This window comes from Mixophyes fleayi, chromosome 5, assembly GCF_038048845.1.
Source record: "Mixophyes fleayi isolate aMixFle1 chromosome 5, aMixFle1.hap1, whole genome shotgun sequence".
Classification (NCBI taxonomy): Eukaryota; Metazoa; Chordata; class Amphibia; order Anura; family Limnodynastidae; genus Mixophyes; species Mixophyes fleayi.
This window is the reverse complement of record NC_134406.1, coordinates 888,058-904,790: the sequence shown is the minus strand read 5'-3', so window position 1 is coordinate 904,790 and position 16,733 is coordinate 888,058. Positions and strand designations below refer to the sequence as shown.

At 48.7% G+C, this 16,733-nt stretch overlaps 1 protein-coding gene across 2 annotated transcripts in view; it reads right to left on the bottom strand.

The window, feature by feature from the left end:
- MAPK15 (mitogen-activated protein kinase 15) overlaps positions 1-16,733 on the bottom strand; it is a 29,453-nt gene that overhangs the window by 10,821 nt on the left and 1,899 nt on the right. Inside the window, exons 2-10 of one of the 2 annotated variants that reach the window (XM_075211496.1) lie at positions 15,828-15,976; positions 12,153-12,251; positions 11,998-12,027; positions 9,323-9,413; positions 7,093-7,223; positions 6,822-6,985; positions 6,502-6,641; positions 4,419-4,476; positions 1,668-1,805 (exon numbers count right to left, since the gene is read on the bottom strand). In XM_075211496.1, coding sequence (XP_075067597.1) covers positions 1,668-1,805; positions 4,419-4,476; positions 6,502-6,641; positions 6,822-6,985; positions 7,093-7,223; positions 9,323-9,413; positions 11,998-12,027; positions 12,153-12,251; positions 15,828-15,896 — 920 coding nt within the window. In that variant the 5' untranslated portion in view covers positions 15,897-15,976. Of the gene's footprint in view, positions 1-1,667; positions 1,806-4,418; positions 4,477-6,501; positions 6,642-6,821; positions 6,986-7,092; positions 7,694-8,200; positions 8,284-9,322; positions 9,414-11,997; positions 12,028-12,152; positions 12,252-15,827; positions 15,977-16,733 lie in introns of those variants that run through there. The other variant, XM_075211497.1, reaches the window with a different exon arrangement.

The window sequence follows — 16,733 nt, the reverse complement described above, 5'->3', positions numbered from 1 at the left end:
CCATGCCAGCAGCATTACTTCCCACACAGAAGAACTTGCAATTTAATAATGACTTCTTGATCTCTTATTGTTATTGTCTTATTGTTAACATCTTGCAAGACTTTATTTACATATCCAGACACAGGTGAGAGAGGCCCAACATGGGAAAAGTGGAAGGTGATCTACGCGATCTACAGCCTGGTGGTCTGGTCTTAATAAATGTCCATCATAAAAATAACTCTCTGTCTCCCAAGTGGATAAACCATACCAGGTACCACTCGTCACACCCAAAGCTGATAAACTGAGTTATCACATGGATTCATGTGTTGCAATGTAAGCGAGTGGAGTCTGCACAGCCTACCAGAGCACTTCAATCAACACCAACTAAAATGGTCTCTCTCCTTGTAACAACTTCACCGCCAACCACCAGATCAAGGACGCAGGGAAGAGGTGACTCTGAAGTAGGCCCTAGAGAGTGTAATGGTCATAATAACACCCCTCCGTCCCTACCCAGGAAGGGATTTATAGCCTCCCTGTGGGTAAGAAGATCAAAGTGAAATATACAAGAACTTCCTGACATAATGTACATGTTACTTTGCCCTTTGAGGTACGTTACACTCACATGTTCAGGATGCTGATAATCTGCTGATACTGGTGGGAATGTTTGCAAATACCACATGAACAATGTGTAACACACTGAGCAGTGTCACTTCTGGAGCATTGGCCTGAACAAGAAAACTGTTGACCACCCCTGTTAATACGGATTTAGTGAAGGGTTTTTATCTTCGCACGATAAACAAAAATATTGAAAACTATATGTACAAATTGCTATTTAAATTAATGCACCCCTCATGTTACTTGTACTGTTCAGAAAGAATAGACAGAGTTTTGGGTGGAGAGCTGATCTATCTAATAGTACTCGGTTTTAGCTCTTATTGTGAAAATGTTACTGCGGTCTGTGAAAGGAAAACAAACTGACTAAGTACACAACAAAGGTATAGACAAGGGAATAAAATCCTAAAGTGAGTTAAACATGTATATCTGAGGGATGTATTATTTGGGAGACTATAGGGTATGTACGTGGATTACACAGAGATATTTAGGACATTGTACTGTGGGCGCTGAAAGTTGGTCTGTATTTGGGTAAGTTGGGGACATTGGTGAATATATAAAGGAAATATTATTTATAGCTCTTGCAGTCCTAGTAGATGGTATAGTAGTACTTTTGTTTATTAAGCTAATGATTATATGTATCACTAAATTGGGTAAAGTCCATAGGCAGAAATAGAATTTGCAAATAGATATTAATGTTGTCATTAATGCAAATTATGACAAAAGATGGTAATGAGAATGCAACTTAAGGGTTAATATTTAACAGTACACCTTACTGACATTGTTCTGGAATCTCTTTTGCTGTTATCTGTGTGTAATGTAACTCTAAGAGAGACAACTGTTTTTAGCATCACAAACCCCCCTTCAAATGTGTTAACATTGGACAGTGAATTGTTTATTCCTTTTATGGTACATAAGCAGATGGTATATATGTATATATGTATGTATTATATATATGTATATATGTCTTTTGCATCTGTGATTCTGGAGCTGTGCCATCTATATCGATGATATCTATTGCAATAAATGAACAATGCTTCATCAATATCTGGACATTCAATTTCTTTATCATTTACCTGCGCACATAGGGGTGCTGAAGAGCCTCATCTGCCGTCAGCCTCTTGTACGGATTAAAGATGAGAAGTCTATTTAGCAGGTCAACAGCTTCTGGGGGACAACTTGGAGGCAGAAGGTCCATCAGTGATGTTCTCTGACTACAGACAGAACATAGAGAAGACCCCAATCAGTGTATTTCTATCCAGCAGATAGAGGGACACATTACACCCTCCCCTGGGACTCCCAATCTACGCAGCTGTAACCCAGAATTAAACACTCATGAAGAGTGATACTGTCAGATCCCCCAAAATCTCTTCAAAAAGCGGGGACATGTGTTGGCGATGTACATTCTCCTTTATAAATGAAGCTGAGAGATGTTCTTTGGTTCATGTCTTTCAGTTTGGGTCCCTGGAGTGAAGAAGAACAAGAGGATGGGTCGGATACCTCTATTCAATATTAAAATCACTGGTGCAGGAGACACTGAACCCACCTCATTGAAATAGGGTGGTTGGGGCGGACAGAACCCACCTTACTGACATAAAGGAGGGGGAAGAGTACACGTTACTGACATAAAGGGTGGGGGGGGGAGGGCAGAGCACACCTTACTGACATAAAGGGGGGGACGACGACAGAGCCCACCTTACTGACATAAAGGAGGGGGGGGGGAGGGCAGAGCACACCTTACTGACATAAAGGGGACGACGACGACAGAGCCCACCTTACTGACATAAAGGAGGGGGGGGGAGGGCAGAGCACACCTTACTGATATAAAGAAGGTGGGAGACAGAGCACACCTTACTGGCATACAGGAGGGGGGGGGGGGGGACAGAGCACACCTTACTGACATAAAGGAGGGGGGGACAGAGCACACCTTACTGACATAAAGGGGGGGGGGAACAGTACACCTTACTGACATAAAGGAAGGGGGGGGGCAGAGCACACCTTACTGACATAAAGGAAGGGGGGGGGACAGTACACCTTACTGATATAAAGGAGGGGGGGGGGGGACAGAGCACACCTTACTGACATAAAGGGAGGGAAAGGGGGGACGACAGTACACCTTACTGACATAAAGGAGGGGGGCGGACAGAGCACAACTTACTGGCATAAAGGGGGGGGGGACAGAGCACACCTTACTGACATAAAGGGAGGGGAAGGGGGGGGACGGACAGTACACCTTACTGACATAAAGGAGGGGGGGACAGAGCACACCTTACTGACATAAAGGGGGGGGGGGTCAGAGCACACCTTACTGACATAAAGGAGAGGGGGGACAGTGCACACCTTACTGACATAAAGGGGGGGGGGGCAGAGCACACCTTACTGGCATACAGGGGGGGGGGGGGACAGAGCACACCTTACTGACATAAAGGGGACGACGACGACAGAGCCCACCTTACTGACATAAAGGAGGGGGGGGGGGGCAGAGCACACCTTACTGATATAAAGAAGGTGGGAGACAGAGCACACCTTACTGGCATACAGGGGGGGGGGGGACAGAGCACACCTTACTGACATAAGGGAGGGGGGGACAGAGCACACCTTACTGACATAAAGGGGGGGGACGGACAGTACACCTTACTGACATAAAGGAAGGGGGGGGCAGAGCACACCTTACTGACATAAAGGAAGGGGGGGGACAGTACACCTTACTGACATAAAGGGAGGGGAAGGGGGGGGGACGGACAGTACACCTTACTGACATAAAGGAGGGGGGGACAGAGCACACCTTACTGACATAAAGGGGGGGGGGTCAGAGCACACCTTACTGACATAAAGGAGAGGGGGGACAGTGCACACCTTACTGACATAAAGGGGGGGGGGGCAGAGCACACCTTACTGGCATACAGGGGGGGGGGGGGGGGACAGAGCACACCTTACTGACATAAAGGGGACGACGACGACAGAGCCCACCTTACTGACATAAAGGAGGGGGGGGGGGCAGAGCACACCTTACTGATATAAAGAAGGTGGGAGACAGAGCACACCTTACTGGCATACAGGGGGGGGGGGGACAGAGCACACCTTACTGACATAAGGGAGGGGGGGACAGAGCACACCTTACTGACATAAAGGGGGGGGACGGACAGTACACCTTACTGACATAAAGGAAGGGGGGGGCAGAGCACACCTTACTGACATAAAGGAAGGGGGGGGACAGTACACCTTACTGATATAAAGGAGGGGGGGGGGACAGAGCACACCTTACTGACATAAAGGGAGGGAAAGGGGGGACGACAGTACACCTTACTGACATAAAGGAGGGGGGCAGACAGAGCACAACTTACTGGCATAAAGGGGGGGGGGGGACAGAGCACACCTTACTGACATAAAGGGAGGGGAAGGGGGGGGACGGACAGTACACCTTACTGACATAAAGGAGGGGGGAACAGAGCACACCTTACTGACATAAAGGGGGGGGGGGGTCAGAGTACACCTTACTGACATAAAGGAGAGGGGGGACAGTGCACACCTTACAGACAGGAAGGGGGGCTGGCTTGGGGAGAGGGAGATGGTGCCTATTAGATGCTTAGTACGTGTTATGGAAATAGTGCAGGGTGCACTATCAGTATCCTGCACTGTCTTTGACACCCATTTTCATGTATTCTAAAGTCTGAAACAAGCAACACAGCAAACCCTGCGTATGTGCGTTACCATAGAGTAAATGTGACCAGAATATACAGCTGTGTCCTAATATAGTCTCTCATTAACCTCACTTGTCAGTCCTGGCTGTGATCAGTCACCAGAGAACTGACGTGGGGGGCACTCACCGGGGATTAATGCGGCCGATGACAGATGCTCCATACTCGGACTTTATAGCCAGGATGTCTGAAAGAAAAGAATCCCGACAGCGGTGATACAACACAGCATGTGTAACATACTGGTAACGTCAGAGTCCAGCATTACTGGAACACATTGTGCTGCAAGTTACAACTGAAGCATCTGCAATTCTCTCCATGGTCATGTAATACCTGGTAAATAACAGGTCTTATGTGCAGTGTATGGGTATAATCCTCAGAATGTGGGTGGTCCAGAACAGGAGGGGAGGACACGCCCCATATTAACACACAGCGCTGTATACATCACCCCCATATTATATAGTCAGTGTGATGTGTAATGAACACTATGTAACATCTAGAGCTGTGACAGGCGAGTCCATTTTGGGAAGGAGGTTGCTCCAATCCAATCTGCTTCCACCTGTTACCAATGAGGCCGCATAAGAGAACAAATAAGTAATGTTCCTGATCCACAGCGGCCTCCAGGACTGTTACGCAGGATGTGTAGAACATATAACCCGTTATATCCCTACAAGCAACGGGTGTTATTCAGAGTTATAAAAGATGGAGCTCCACATCTCTTTGTTTCTCCTTCATTCATCTACAATGACCCCCGACATACACTGGAAGAGAAGCCACAGAACACGGTCAATACTCAGAGATTGGAGTAATGATTGGATAGATAGAGTTATACGAGTAGAACAGTCACAATCAGAGAAAATAGATCCAATGTTTTACTAAAGCCGATCTCTTGTGCATTCTGTGGCTTCTCTTCCAGCGTCCGGGGTCATTGCCAGACAGGTTCTCATTGTAGATGAATGAAGGAGAAACAATGGAATGTGCAATAACTCACGTTGCTTGTAGGAATATGGCAGATTATACGTTCTACACATCCCTCTTACAAATGCCTATTTTGCAATTAAATCCAGAAGAATTTTTTTTTTCATGAATTTTTTCTTTTTTTAAATGTGCTCAAATTGAAGAAAAAAAAGACGGTGATGTTAATCCAGAAATAAAGGTCCACTTATAATAACTTAAAAACAGTCACATGAAAAACATTTGTGATGTGGAAATTATTCTACACACCACTTCAGTGAATTAGGCGCTTTGTCCTCCCCCAATAGTGACCGCGGAAAGCCACGTGCTCCCCAATAGTGACCGCGGCACACGACGTGCTCCCCAATAGTGACCGCGGAAAGCCACGTGCTCCCCAATAGTGACCGCGGAAAGCCACGTGCTCCCCAATAGTGACCGCGGCACACGACGTGCTCCCCAATAGTGACCGCGGAAAGCCACGTGCTCCCCAATAGTGACCGCGGAAAGCCACGTGCTCCCCAATAGTGACCGCGGCATGTGACGTGCTCCCCAATAGTGACCGCGGCATGTGACGTGCTCCCCAATAGTGACCGCGGCATGTGACGTGCTCCCCAATAGTGACCGCGGCATGTGACCTGCTCCCCAATAGTGACCGCGGAAAGCGACGTGCTCCCCAATAGTGACCGCGGAAAGCCACGTGCTCCCCAATAGTGACCGCGGAAAGCCACGTGCTCCCCAATAGTGACCGCGGAAAGCCACGTGCTCCCCAATAGTGACCGCGGAAAGCCACGTGCTCCCCAATAGTGACCGCGGAAAGCCACGTGCTCCCCAATAGTGACCGCGGAAAGCCACGTGCTCCCCAATAGTGACCGCGTAAAGCCACGTGCTCCCCAATAGTGACCGCGGAAAGCCACGTGCTCCCCAATAGTGACCGCGGAAAGCCACGTGCTCCCCAATAGTGACCGCGGAAAGCCACGTGCTCCCCAATAGTGACCGCGGAAAGCCACGTGCTCCCCAATAGTGACCGCTGCATGCGACGTGCTTCCCCCATAGTGACCGCGGAAAGCGACGTGCTCCCCAATAGTGACCGCGGCATGTGACGTGCTTCCCCCATAGTGATCGCGGCATGTGACGCGCTCCCCCATAGTGACCGCGGAAAGCGACGTGCTCCCCAATAGTGACCGCGGAAAGCGACGTGCTCCCCAATAGTGACCGCGGAAAGCGACGTGCTCCCCAATAGTGACCACATCATATGACTTACCTTCCTGCGAGGGTGCTGGGATGACGTTCATGATGCGCTCAATCTGGTTGATGGTGGAGGTCCCAGGAAAGAGGGGTTTCCCCAGGAGCATTTCTCCCAGAATACAGCCCACACTCCACATATCCACACCCTTTGTGTATCTGGGAAGGGGTAAATCAGACAATCCATTATTAGTCTCTGAGCACTGAATTTAATCACAGAATATCCACGTCCTCTAAGCTGTCCATTGGTTGATACAATAACAGAAATAAAAAAGTTTAGGTTGATGTATTAGTATTATTTGTTTTCAGGAATAGACATTGGATCCTTCCACCACATACCGGTGAGAGGCCAGCAGGATCTCCGGAGCTCGGTACCACCGCGTGGCAACGTATTCTGTTAGTGCTGGGTTCCCAGAATCCTCTTGGATTTGATACAGGGACCGAGCAAGGCCAAAGTCACAAAGTTTGACAAGACAATCTGCATCCAGAAGGATATTTGACGGCTGTGAGCACAGAAGAGGACAGAGTAGGTAAACTCATAGAAAACTGGCAGATGAACCCTGTCTGGTGTCCATATGAGGATGTCCTAAATACCCAACTGCACACTCACCTTCTGGTCTCTGTGGATGACGTTCCCAGAATGGAGAAATTTGGTGGCTTTAAGTAATTGGTAAAGAATATACCGCATGTGAATGTCCTTCAGTAGATTTCCCTTCTTTATCACAGCATGAAGATCTGTTTCTGTGGTACACACACAACAGACAATACCGTCAGGTCGTCTCTTATTACTACACAGACATCATACTGCTCGGCCTGGTCCTAGCTCGCTCTTCACTACTACAGATCATCAACATCATCATTTATTTATTTATAAAGCACCAGTACATTCCGTAGCGCTTTACAATTGGGGACAAACACTGTAATAAACAATACTGGGTAAAACAGACAAAGAGGTACTACAGATGCATTATACTGCCCAGCCTGGTCCTACCTCATTATATGACATAGAGAACTTGGGGCCCGGTCTTATCATTCATCATTACTACATTGAGTACCTGGGGCCTAGTCTGGTCTTATGTCACTACATCTAGTACCTGGGGCCTAGTCTGGTCTTATGTCACTACATCTAGTACCTGGGGCCTAGCCTGGTCTTATGTCACTACATCTAGTACCTGGGGCCTAGTCTGGTCTTATGTCACTACATCTAGTACCTGGGGCCTAGCCTGGTCTTATGTCATTACATCTAGTACCTGGGGCCTAGCCTGGTCTTATGTCATTACATCTAGTACCTGGGGCCTAGTCTGGTCTTATGTCACTATATCTAGTACCTGGGGCCTAGCCTGGTCTTATGGCACTATATCTAGTACCTGGGGCCTAGCCTGGCCTTATGTCACTACATCTAGTACCTGGGGCCTAGCCTGGCCTTATGTCACTACATCGAGTACCTGGGGCCTAGCCTGGTCTTATGTCACTACATCTAGTACCTGGGGCCTAGCCTGGTCTTATGTCACTACATCTAGTACCTGGGGCCTAGCCTGGTCTTATTTCATTACATCTAGTACCTGGGGCCTAGCCTGGTTTTATGTCATTACATCTAGTACCTGGGGCCTAGCCTGGTCTTATGTCACTACATCTAGTACCTGGGGCCTAGCCTGGTCTTATGTCACTATATCTAGTACCTGGGGCCTAGCCTGGTCTTATGTCACTATATCTAGTACCTGGGGCCTAGCCTGGTCTTATGTCACTACATCTAGTACCTGGGGCCTAGTCTGGTCTTATGTCACTACATCTAGTACCTGGGGCCTAGCCTGGTCTTATGTCACTATACCTAGTACCTGGGGCCTAGCCTGGTCTTATGTCACTATATCTAGTACCTGGGGCCTAGCCTGGTCTTATGGCACTATATCTAGTACCTGGGGACTAGCCTGGTCTTATGGCACTATATCTAGTACCTGGGGACTAGCCTGGTCTTATGTCACTACATCTAGTACCTGGGGCCTAGCCTGGTCTTATGTCACTACATCTAGTACCTGGGGCCTAGTCTGGTCTTATGTCACTACATCTAGTACCTGGGGCCTAGTCTGGTCTTATGTCACTACATCTAGTACCTGGGGCCTAGCCTGGTCTTATGTCACTATATCTAGTACCTGGGGCCTAGCCTGGTCTTATGTCACTACATCTAGTACCTGGGGCCTAGTCTGGTCTTATGTCACTACATCTAGTACCTGGGGCCTAGCCTGGTCTTATGTCACTACATCTAGTACCTGGGGCCTAGCCTGGTCTTATGTCACTACATCTAGTACCTGGGGCCTAGTCTGGTCTTGTCACTATATCTAGTACCTGGGGCCTAGCCTGGTCTTATGACATTACATCTAGTACCTGGGGCCTAGCCTGGTCTTATGTCACTATATCTAGTACCTGGGGCCTAGCCTGGTCTTATGTCACTACATCTAGTACCTGGGGCCTAGCCTGGTCTTATGTCACTATATCTAGTACCTGGGGCCTAGCCTGGTCTTATGTCACTACATCTAGTACCTGGGGCCTAGCCTGGTCTTATGTCACTACATCGGGTACCTGGGGCCTGCTCACGTCACACCTCACTAATCATTACTACCATGATACCGCAGAACTTGTTACTAAAGGTTTTGGGTCCCAGTCATATAATACCGTACAAGGTTATTTGGATAATTGAGCTAATATATAGATATAATGACCGAATTCCTTGGACAGGACTCACACTGTTACTACAGATTTATATATACAATACATAATGTCACAGAGAAGAGTACTGAGAGATGCTCAGTAATTATATATACCGTATATATATCTCATTACGTTACCCATATATTCGAACACAAGGTAAATATCCTTATCATTCTGAGCTCGGATCACATTTAGCAGCTTGATAATGTTTGGATGTTCCCCAAATTCCTATAGGAAACAAATGATACAGCTGAAAAAAGAATAACAGTCATTGCACCTATATAGGGTGGGAAAGTAGGGAGTAGTATGCTTGGAAGTGTGTATGTTGTGGGGTTACATTGCAGAGTGATGTTACTGTGATCTCTTGGCTAAGACATGAAGGAGGAGTTGTTAACATACAACCCATCAAGACCAATCTGGATTCCAGCTATATGTACCTTTAGCAATATCCGCCGTCCCCGCCACCACTACGGAGACGCGGCCTCCGTCCCCGCCACCACTACGGAGACGCGGCCTCCGTCCCCGCCACCACTACGGAGACGCGGCCTCCGTCCCCGCCACCACTACGGAGACGCGGCCTCCGTCCCCGCCACCACTACGGAGACGCGGCCTCCATTACTAGCACAGAGCAATTTCCCAGAGTCCTACTACAGAGCACTTTGTGTAATAAATCAAACCCTTTTTTACACATCCAGTTGCTCAGCCACTGATGGTAAAACAAGAGATTTTACAATGTGGGCTCCTGATTTACTGACATGAGATTATTTGTTGAAATTCCATTTAATTTCCAGGAGTTATAGGTGCGGAGAGATCACTTGCGCACAACACAATTGTCACCTTCCTTGTTTCACTGACTTTCCTGATACAGTTATCATCATCATCATCATCATCATTTATTTATATAGCGCCAACATATTCCGTAGCGCTTTACAATTGGGGACAAACGTAATAAACTAATAAACAAACTGGGTAAAACAGACAAAGAGGTGAGAAGGCCCTGCTCGCAAGCTTACAATCTATGGGACAATGGGAGATTGACACATGAGGTTAAGTATACATTTTGCATCTTGGCCCAGCCAGACTGCAAAGGTAGGGTGACTCATAAGCTAAATGATCCTGTCACACAATAATGTTGGTCCGGGGGTAATTGTCTTGTGTGAAATTGTGTAACAGGCTAAAGGTAGTGAGGTCAAGATGGTGGTTGAGGAATATTATACGCTTGTCTGAATAGGTAGGTTTTCAGAGAACGCTTGAAAGTTTGTAGACCAGAGGAGAGTCTTATTGTGCGAGGGAGAGAGTTCCATAGAGTGGGTGCAGCCCGAAAAAAGTCCTGTAACCGGGAATGGGAGGATGTAATGAGGGTGGATGAGAGACGCAGATCTTTTGCAGAACGGAGTTGCCGAGTTGGGAGATATTTTGAGACCAGAGAGGAGATGTATGTTGGTGCAGCTTTGTTGATGGCCTTGTAGGTTAGTAAAAGTATTTTATATTGGATTCGGTAGAAGACAGGCAGCCAGTGTAGAGACATACAGAGTGATTCAACAGAGGAATAGCTATTTGCAAGGAAAATCAGTCTTGCCGAAGCATGCAAAATAGATTTTAGGGGTTTGAGTCTGTTTTTGGGAAGACCAGTAAGGAGGGAATTGCAATAGTCAATGCGGGAGATGATTAGTGCATGAATTAAGGTTTTAGCAGTGTTTTGTGTGAGATATGTGCGGATTCTGGAAATGTTCTTTAGATGTATGTAACATGATTTAGATATAGAGTCAATGTGGGGAACAAAGGATAGGCGTGAATCAAGGATTACACCTAGGCAGCGAGCTTGTGGGGTGGGATTTATGGTCATGTTATCAACAGAGATAGAAATGTCAGGTATGCTCTTGTTGGCGGGTGGGAATATTATTAACTCTGTTTTAGAAAGATTAAGTTTGAGTTGACGAGAGGACATCCAAGATGAAATGGCAGAAAGACAGTCAGTTACACGGGAGTTATCATGCTTGTATGTTAATTATATGGGTCGGGTGTGAGTGGGGTATTAACAAAAGGGGGATTATTTAATCAACCACATATGTCACAGAGAAAATTCCAGCACACTCATGGTGTAGCAGGAAATGTAAAGATTAAAGGTTAATTTCATCTTTCAATAAGATCTGTAAAAAAGCCAATATATGGCCAACAAATGTTGTTTTTTTATTATGAACCCAGAAATACTTTTGTAGACTCTTATATGCATCCTATAGATCACTTTCTCATCTTATTAAAATGCAGCTCACAAAGGGCCTGAGTCATTAAGGAGAGCAAAGCAAAAATAAAAAAGGAGTATCTTTGCACATGGGCAAAACCATGTTGCATTGGAGAGGGAGGTAAATTTAAAATGTTGGGACAGATTTATAGTTGGGGTAGGACATGTCCTAGATCAAATTTAAATGTTAGTATAAAAATAAAACCATGAAGTATTTGTGTGTTACATAAAAAAACAGCCAGTATTTAACTTATGTGCAAAATAATAAACTAATTTGCACCCCTTGAATTGTAACATGGATTGTCCAGGAGTAAATTTACTCCTTTCTTTTGCCTTACTCTAATTAAAGACTCCGGCCCAAAGTGTCCAATGACAGTAGCAGCAAACTACAACTACCATCATCCCATGCATGTATGTATCCACACTGCCTGCATTAGTGGGTGTCTGTTTCCTGGAACATTATTAGTTCTCAGAAGGCCGGGAATTGCTGGGCCACATCGGGGTACATGTGGTTATTATGGGTAATGATGTAGCTATTAGCCCTGGACACAACATGCATGAATATCTCACCTGAAGGAACATGATTTCCCGGAATGTTCGCTGTAACGGAGGTAAGAGATGACAGGTTAGATACCATACACGGATAAGTAGATGCACCACAGTCCCTCTCACTGTTCCCGTAGGCATCACTCACACAGAAGGAGAGAAAACTGAGGCCACCTCACCTGAGCGTCTGTCCGGTTCCTAAAGGCATCAAAGATTTTTTTCACAGCAACAATTTCTCCACTTTTGCGATCGATTGCTTTCCACACAATGCCGTAAGCCTGTGGTTATAATGATGGTTGTAACATGAGTTACTGGGGCGAAAACAAAAGTACCAACATCCCAACAAGCACTCACCCTATAGACTGCACGGCGTGAGGAGTGTAGTGTGGCTGGTACAAGTCACCACTAAGCACAACCTACTGGAACATCCATTATAAAATAACTTGCTAACGTGGTGCAGTGAGAGTCCTAGTGCTGTCTGCATCTCCAGAGGGACTAATGCGTCCCATGTACACCAAGCTTGTTCTGTGCGGGGTAGGACCGACCTACAGTCTCTTGGAGATCGGCCTCTGTCCACAACTGTGGAGTCTACCAAGATGCTGCAAGTCTGTCTATGGATAAAGCTGCGGACTCGCTCATGGGTGTCTGTAATCTGCCTCTAGCGCTATGTCCCTCTAGACTATGTCCCTGGTCATGCTGTGGATAAGCGCATGGCTCCATGTGCAAAAGCATAATTTAAGGTATTCTCTAAACATTTACTGTTGTGTCTGAATGGTAAGTCCTAATTCTCTATAAACCACCTGATCATGACCAATCTGGGATGAGATTCTTAAACCAATGGCTGCTAATAGAATGAGTTCAAACTACTGGCTTTCTCCAGAACCGTCAGCTTAAACACCATATAGTCCAGGGTTCATTAAACTGCTGGCATCTGTACAGGAACAAAGTGTCTCTGGCCTGGTGCACTGTCCAGGGAGAAGAGTTCTTTTCTCCTGCTCGAAGAAGTTGTCAAAATTAGTGCTGAAAGGTATTGCATAGTAGCTGAAGACCTCTAGCGATGCACGAGGATACCAGCCTCCAGCTTCCCAGTCTGTCTCTACTACTATGGGTTGTGGGGGAACCTGCTAGTTGGCACCTAGCGCTGCGGGGGCACCTGATAGTTGCCACCTGGGGCTGCGGGGACAGCTGATAGTTGCCGCCTGGGGCTGCGGGGGCACCTGCTAGCTGCCGCCTGGGGCTGCGGGGGCACCTGCTAGCTGCCGCCTGGGGCTGCGGGGGCACCTGCTAGCTGCCGCCTGGGGCTGCGGGGACAGCTGATAGTTGCCGCCTGGGGCTGCGGGGACAGCTGATAGCTGCCGCCTGGGGCTGCGGGGGCACCTGCTAGCTGCCGCCTGGGGCTGCGGGGGCACCTGATAGCTGCCGCCTGGGGCTGCGGGGGCACCTGATAGCTGCCGCCTGGGGCTGCGGGGGCACCTGCTAGCTGCCGCCTGGGGCTGCGGGGGCACCTGCTAGCTGCCGCCTGGGGCTGCGGGGGCACCTGCTAGCTGCCGCCTGGGGCTGCGGGGGCACCTGCTAGCTGCCGCCTGGGGCTGCGGGGGCACCTGCTAGCTGCCGCCTGGGGCTGCGGGGGCACCTGCTAGCTGCCGCCTGGGGCTGAGGGGACAGCTGATAGTTGCCGCCTGGGGCTGCGGGGACAGCTGATAGCTGCCGCCTGGGGCTGCGGGGGCACCTGCTAGCTGCCGCCTGGGGCTGCGGGGGCACCTGATAGCTGCCGCCTGGGGCTGCGGGGGCACCTGATAGTTGCCGCCTGGGGCTGCGGGGGCACCTGCTAGCTGCCGCCTGGGGCTGCGGGGGCACCTGCTAGCTGCCGCCTGGGGCTGCGGGGGCACCTGCTAGCTGCCGCCTGGGGCTGCGGGGGCACCTGCTAGCTGCCGCCTGGGGCTGCGGGGGCACCTGCTAGCTGCCGCCTGGGGCTGCGGGGACAGCTGATAGTTGCCGCCTGGGGCTGCGGGGACAGCTGCTAGCTGCCGCCTGGGGCTGCGGGGGCACCTGCTAGCTGCCGCCTGGGGCTGCGGGGGCACCTGCTAGCTGCCGCCTGGGGCTGCGGGGGCACCTGCTAGCTGCCGCCTGGGGCTGCGGGGGCACCTGCTAGCTGCCGCCTGGGGCTGCGGGGGCACCTGCTAGCTGCCGCCTGGGGCTGCGGGGGCACCTGCTAGCTGCCGCCTGGGGCTGCGGGGGCACCTGCTAGCTGCCGCCTGGGGCTGAGGGGACAGCTGATAGTTGCCGCCTGGGGCTGCGGGGACAGCTGATAGCTGCCGCCTGGGGCTGCGGGGGCACCTGCTAGCTGCCGCCTGGGGCTGCGGGGGCACCTGATAGCTGCCGCCTGGGGCTGCGGGGGCACCTGATAGTTGCCGCCTGGGGCTGCGGGGGCACCTGATAGTTGCCGCCTGGGGCTGCGGGGGCACCTGCTAGCCGCCGCCTGGGGCTGCGGGGGCACCTGCTAGCCGCCGCCTGGGGCTGCGGGGGCACCTGCTAGCCGCCGCCTGGGGCTGCGGGGGCACCTGCTAGCCGCCGCCTGGGGCTGCGGGGGCACCTGCTAGCCGCCGCCTGGGGCTGCGGGGGCACCTGCTAGCCGCCGCCTGGGGCTGCGGGGGCACCTGCTAGCCGCCGCCTGGGGCTGCGGGGGCACCTGCTAGCTGCCGCCTGGGGCTGCGGGGGCACCTGCTAGCTGCCGCCTGGGGCTGCGGGGACACCTGCTAGCTGCCGCCTGGGGCTGCGGGGGCAGCTGCTAAATGGCTGAAGGTCAGTCCTTCCTTAGGCATTGTCCCCTTAACCTCCTTAAGTAACCACCAAGCTTCAGTAACATTATATCTACCACTAGACCATAAAATCACAGTCACTCCAAATGGAATGGAAGAAAGTGTCTAACATAATAACATCTTAGCTCAGCAATAAGAGTCACTTATAATACTCATTATCAATGTTAGGCCATTCTACTTACAAGAACTTTGGACAAGATAAAACCCCCCTCTTACATCCCAAAGTTCCCCGTATCTTCACTGCCGGCCGTGAAGGTTTTCTCCAACTATCTGGTGGATTGTGAGAACAGTCTATGGCACTGTCCTGAACAGGACTGGATCCGACAGGATGGAAACCATGTTGTATGATGTTCCCCACTGTACCCATCATGCCAAATGATATGCAGAGAACGGGATTTCAGTATATATATATATATATATATTACACACAAACAGGGATATTTCTACATCTGAGATCCGGTAACACTAGGGTCTTATGATACATATTAATGCTGGGAGTAACCCTGCTGATAATTGTCACTTACTTATACATATATTATCTGTTCTTCCTTTTTCCATGTTGACAGTCTAGAATGGGGTGTGGAAGATTGAATAACATGTAAGCTGAGAGAACCCCATTAAACATGTGAGATCTAAAATATAAACCCCCCCAGATTCCATAAGGCAATGTATGAATTTTGCTGACTTTTACTATGCTACCCAGGTAGACCTAGGGGGATAATCTACTAATGGGACAATGTCTGCTACCGTGTGCAAGATCTAGCACTTACTTTATATGCACTAAAACTCAATATGCACAGACCCCGCCCACAGCGCCAGCCAATGAGTATCATCAGCATCATAGAAGTCCCTTGCGCAGAAAATAGGAATGGATGATTTGGAACATAAAATAAACATTATACTTGAACCATATTTATAATATTACACAAAGTAAATAAAGAGTTATGGTAACGACAGATGTCTCCCTTGGTGCTATAAACCATGACAGGACCATTCTCTGATATGTTGTGTGTCCTATAACAGTAACAGACTGACCCCTTTTCCAAGACGTTTCTTTATATCATACTTCTGCGAAATGTGGTCCTCCACCTCAGGGCCACTCATGGTGTCACTAACAGCTCCAGACACAGACTCCAGATCCCATTCAAAGAGGACAATCACAATGATATAAAGACATACGCAATCTATAATAGAAAAAGTATCAATTCATAACTAGTGGAAACAACACATAACATATTATGTAATCAGATAAAATACTAATACATTTAATACGTAAATGTACAATATAGGTCAGTGTGTGGGATCAGTCTATGTGAATATAGGATATAGGTCAGTGTATACAGTATATAGAGGGCAGCGTATATACATAGTATAGGTCAGTATATAATATAGGTCAGTGCAGTGTTCTCCCCAGCAACTATTTCCCTGGTGTTCCACCCGGCTCTTGGAGTCCAACAGAGTCCTATTATAATAGAACAAACCATTGTTTCTCCTATTAGAACAGGCACTATTTGAGCCCTACAGCCAGTGTGTGTTAGACCACTGACCACCAGTCCTGGCAGGTGTGGGAAAAAACCTACAAAATGTTTCTTTATTATTGCAAAGTATTATAGCTGCCCCCACCCGGCTACTTCTTAATGTCACCCGGTTGCCAAAATGTTCTGGGGAAAACAATGCAGTGTATACAGTAAATAGGAGCAGGGTATATACATAATATAGACTATATGGACAAAAGTATTTTAATTATTGAATTGAGGTGTTTCAATCAGACCCGTTGCAAGAGGTGTATAAAATCAAGCACCAGCCATGCAGTCTCCATTTGTAAACATTTGTGATACAAAATGGGTCGTTGTGAAGATCTCAGTGACTACAAGCGTGGTACTGTGATAGGATGCCACCTTTGCAATAAGACGGTTCGTGAAGTTTCAACCCTGCTGGATA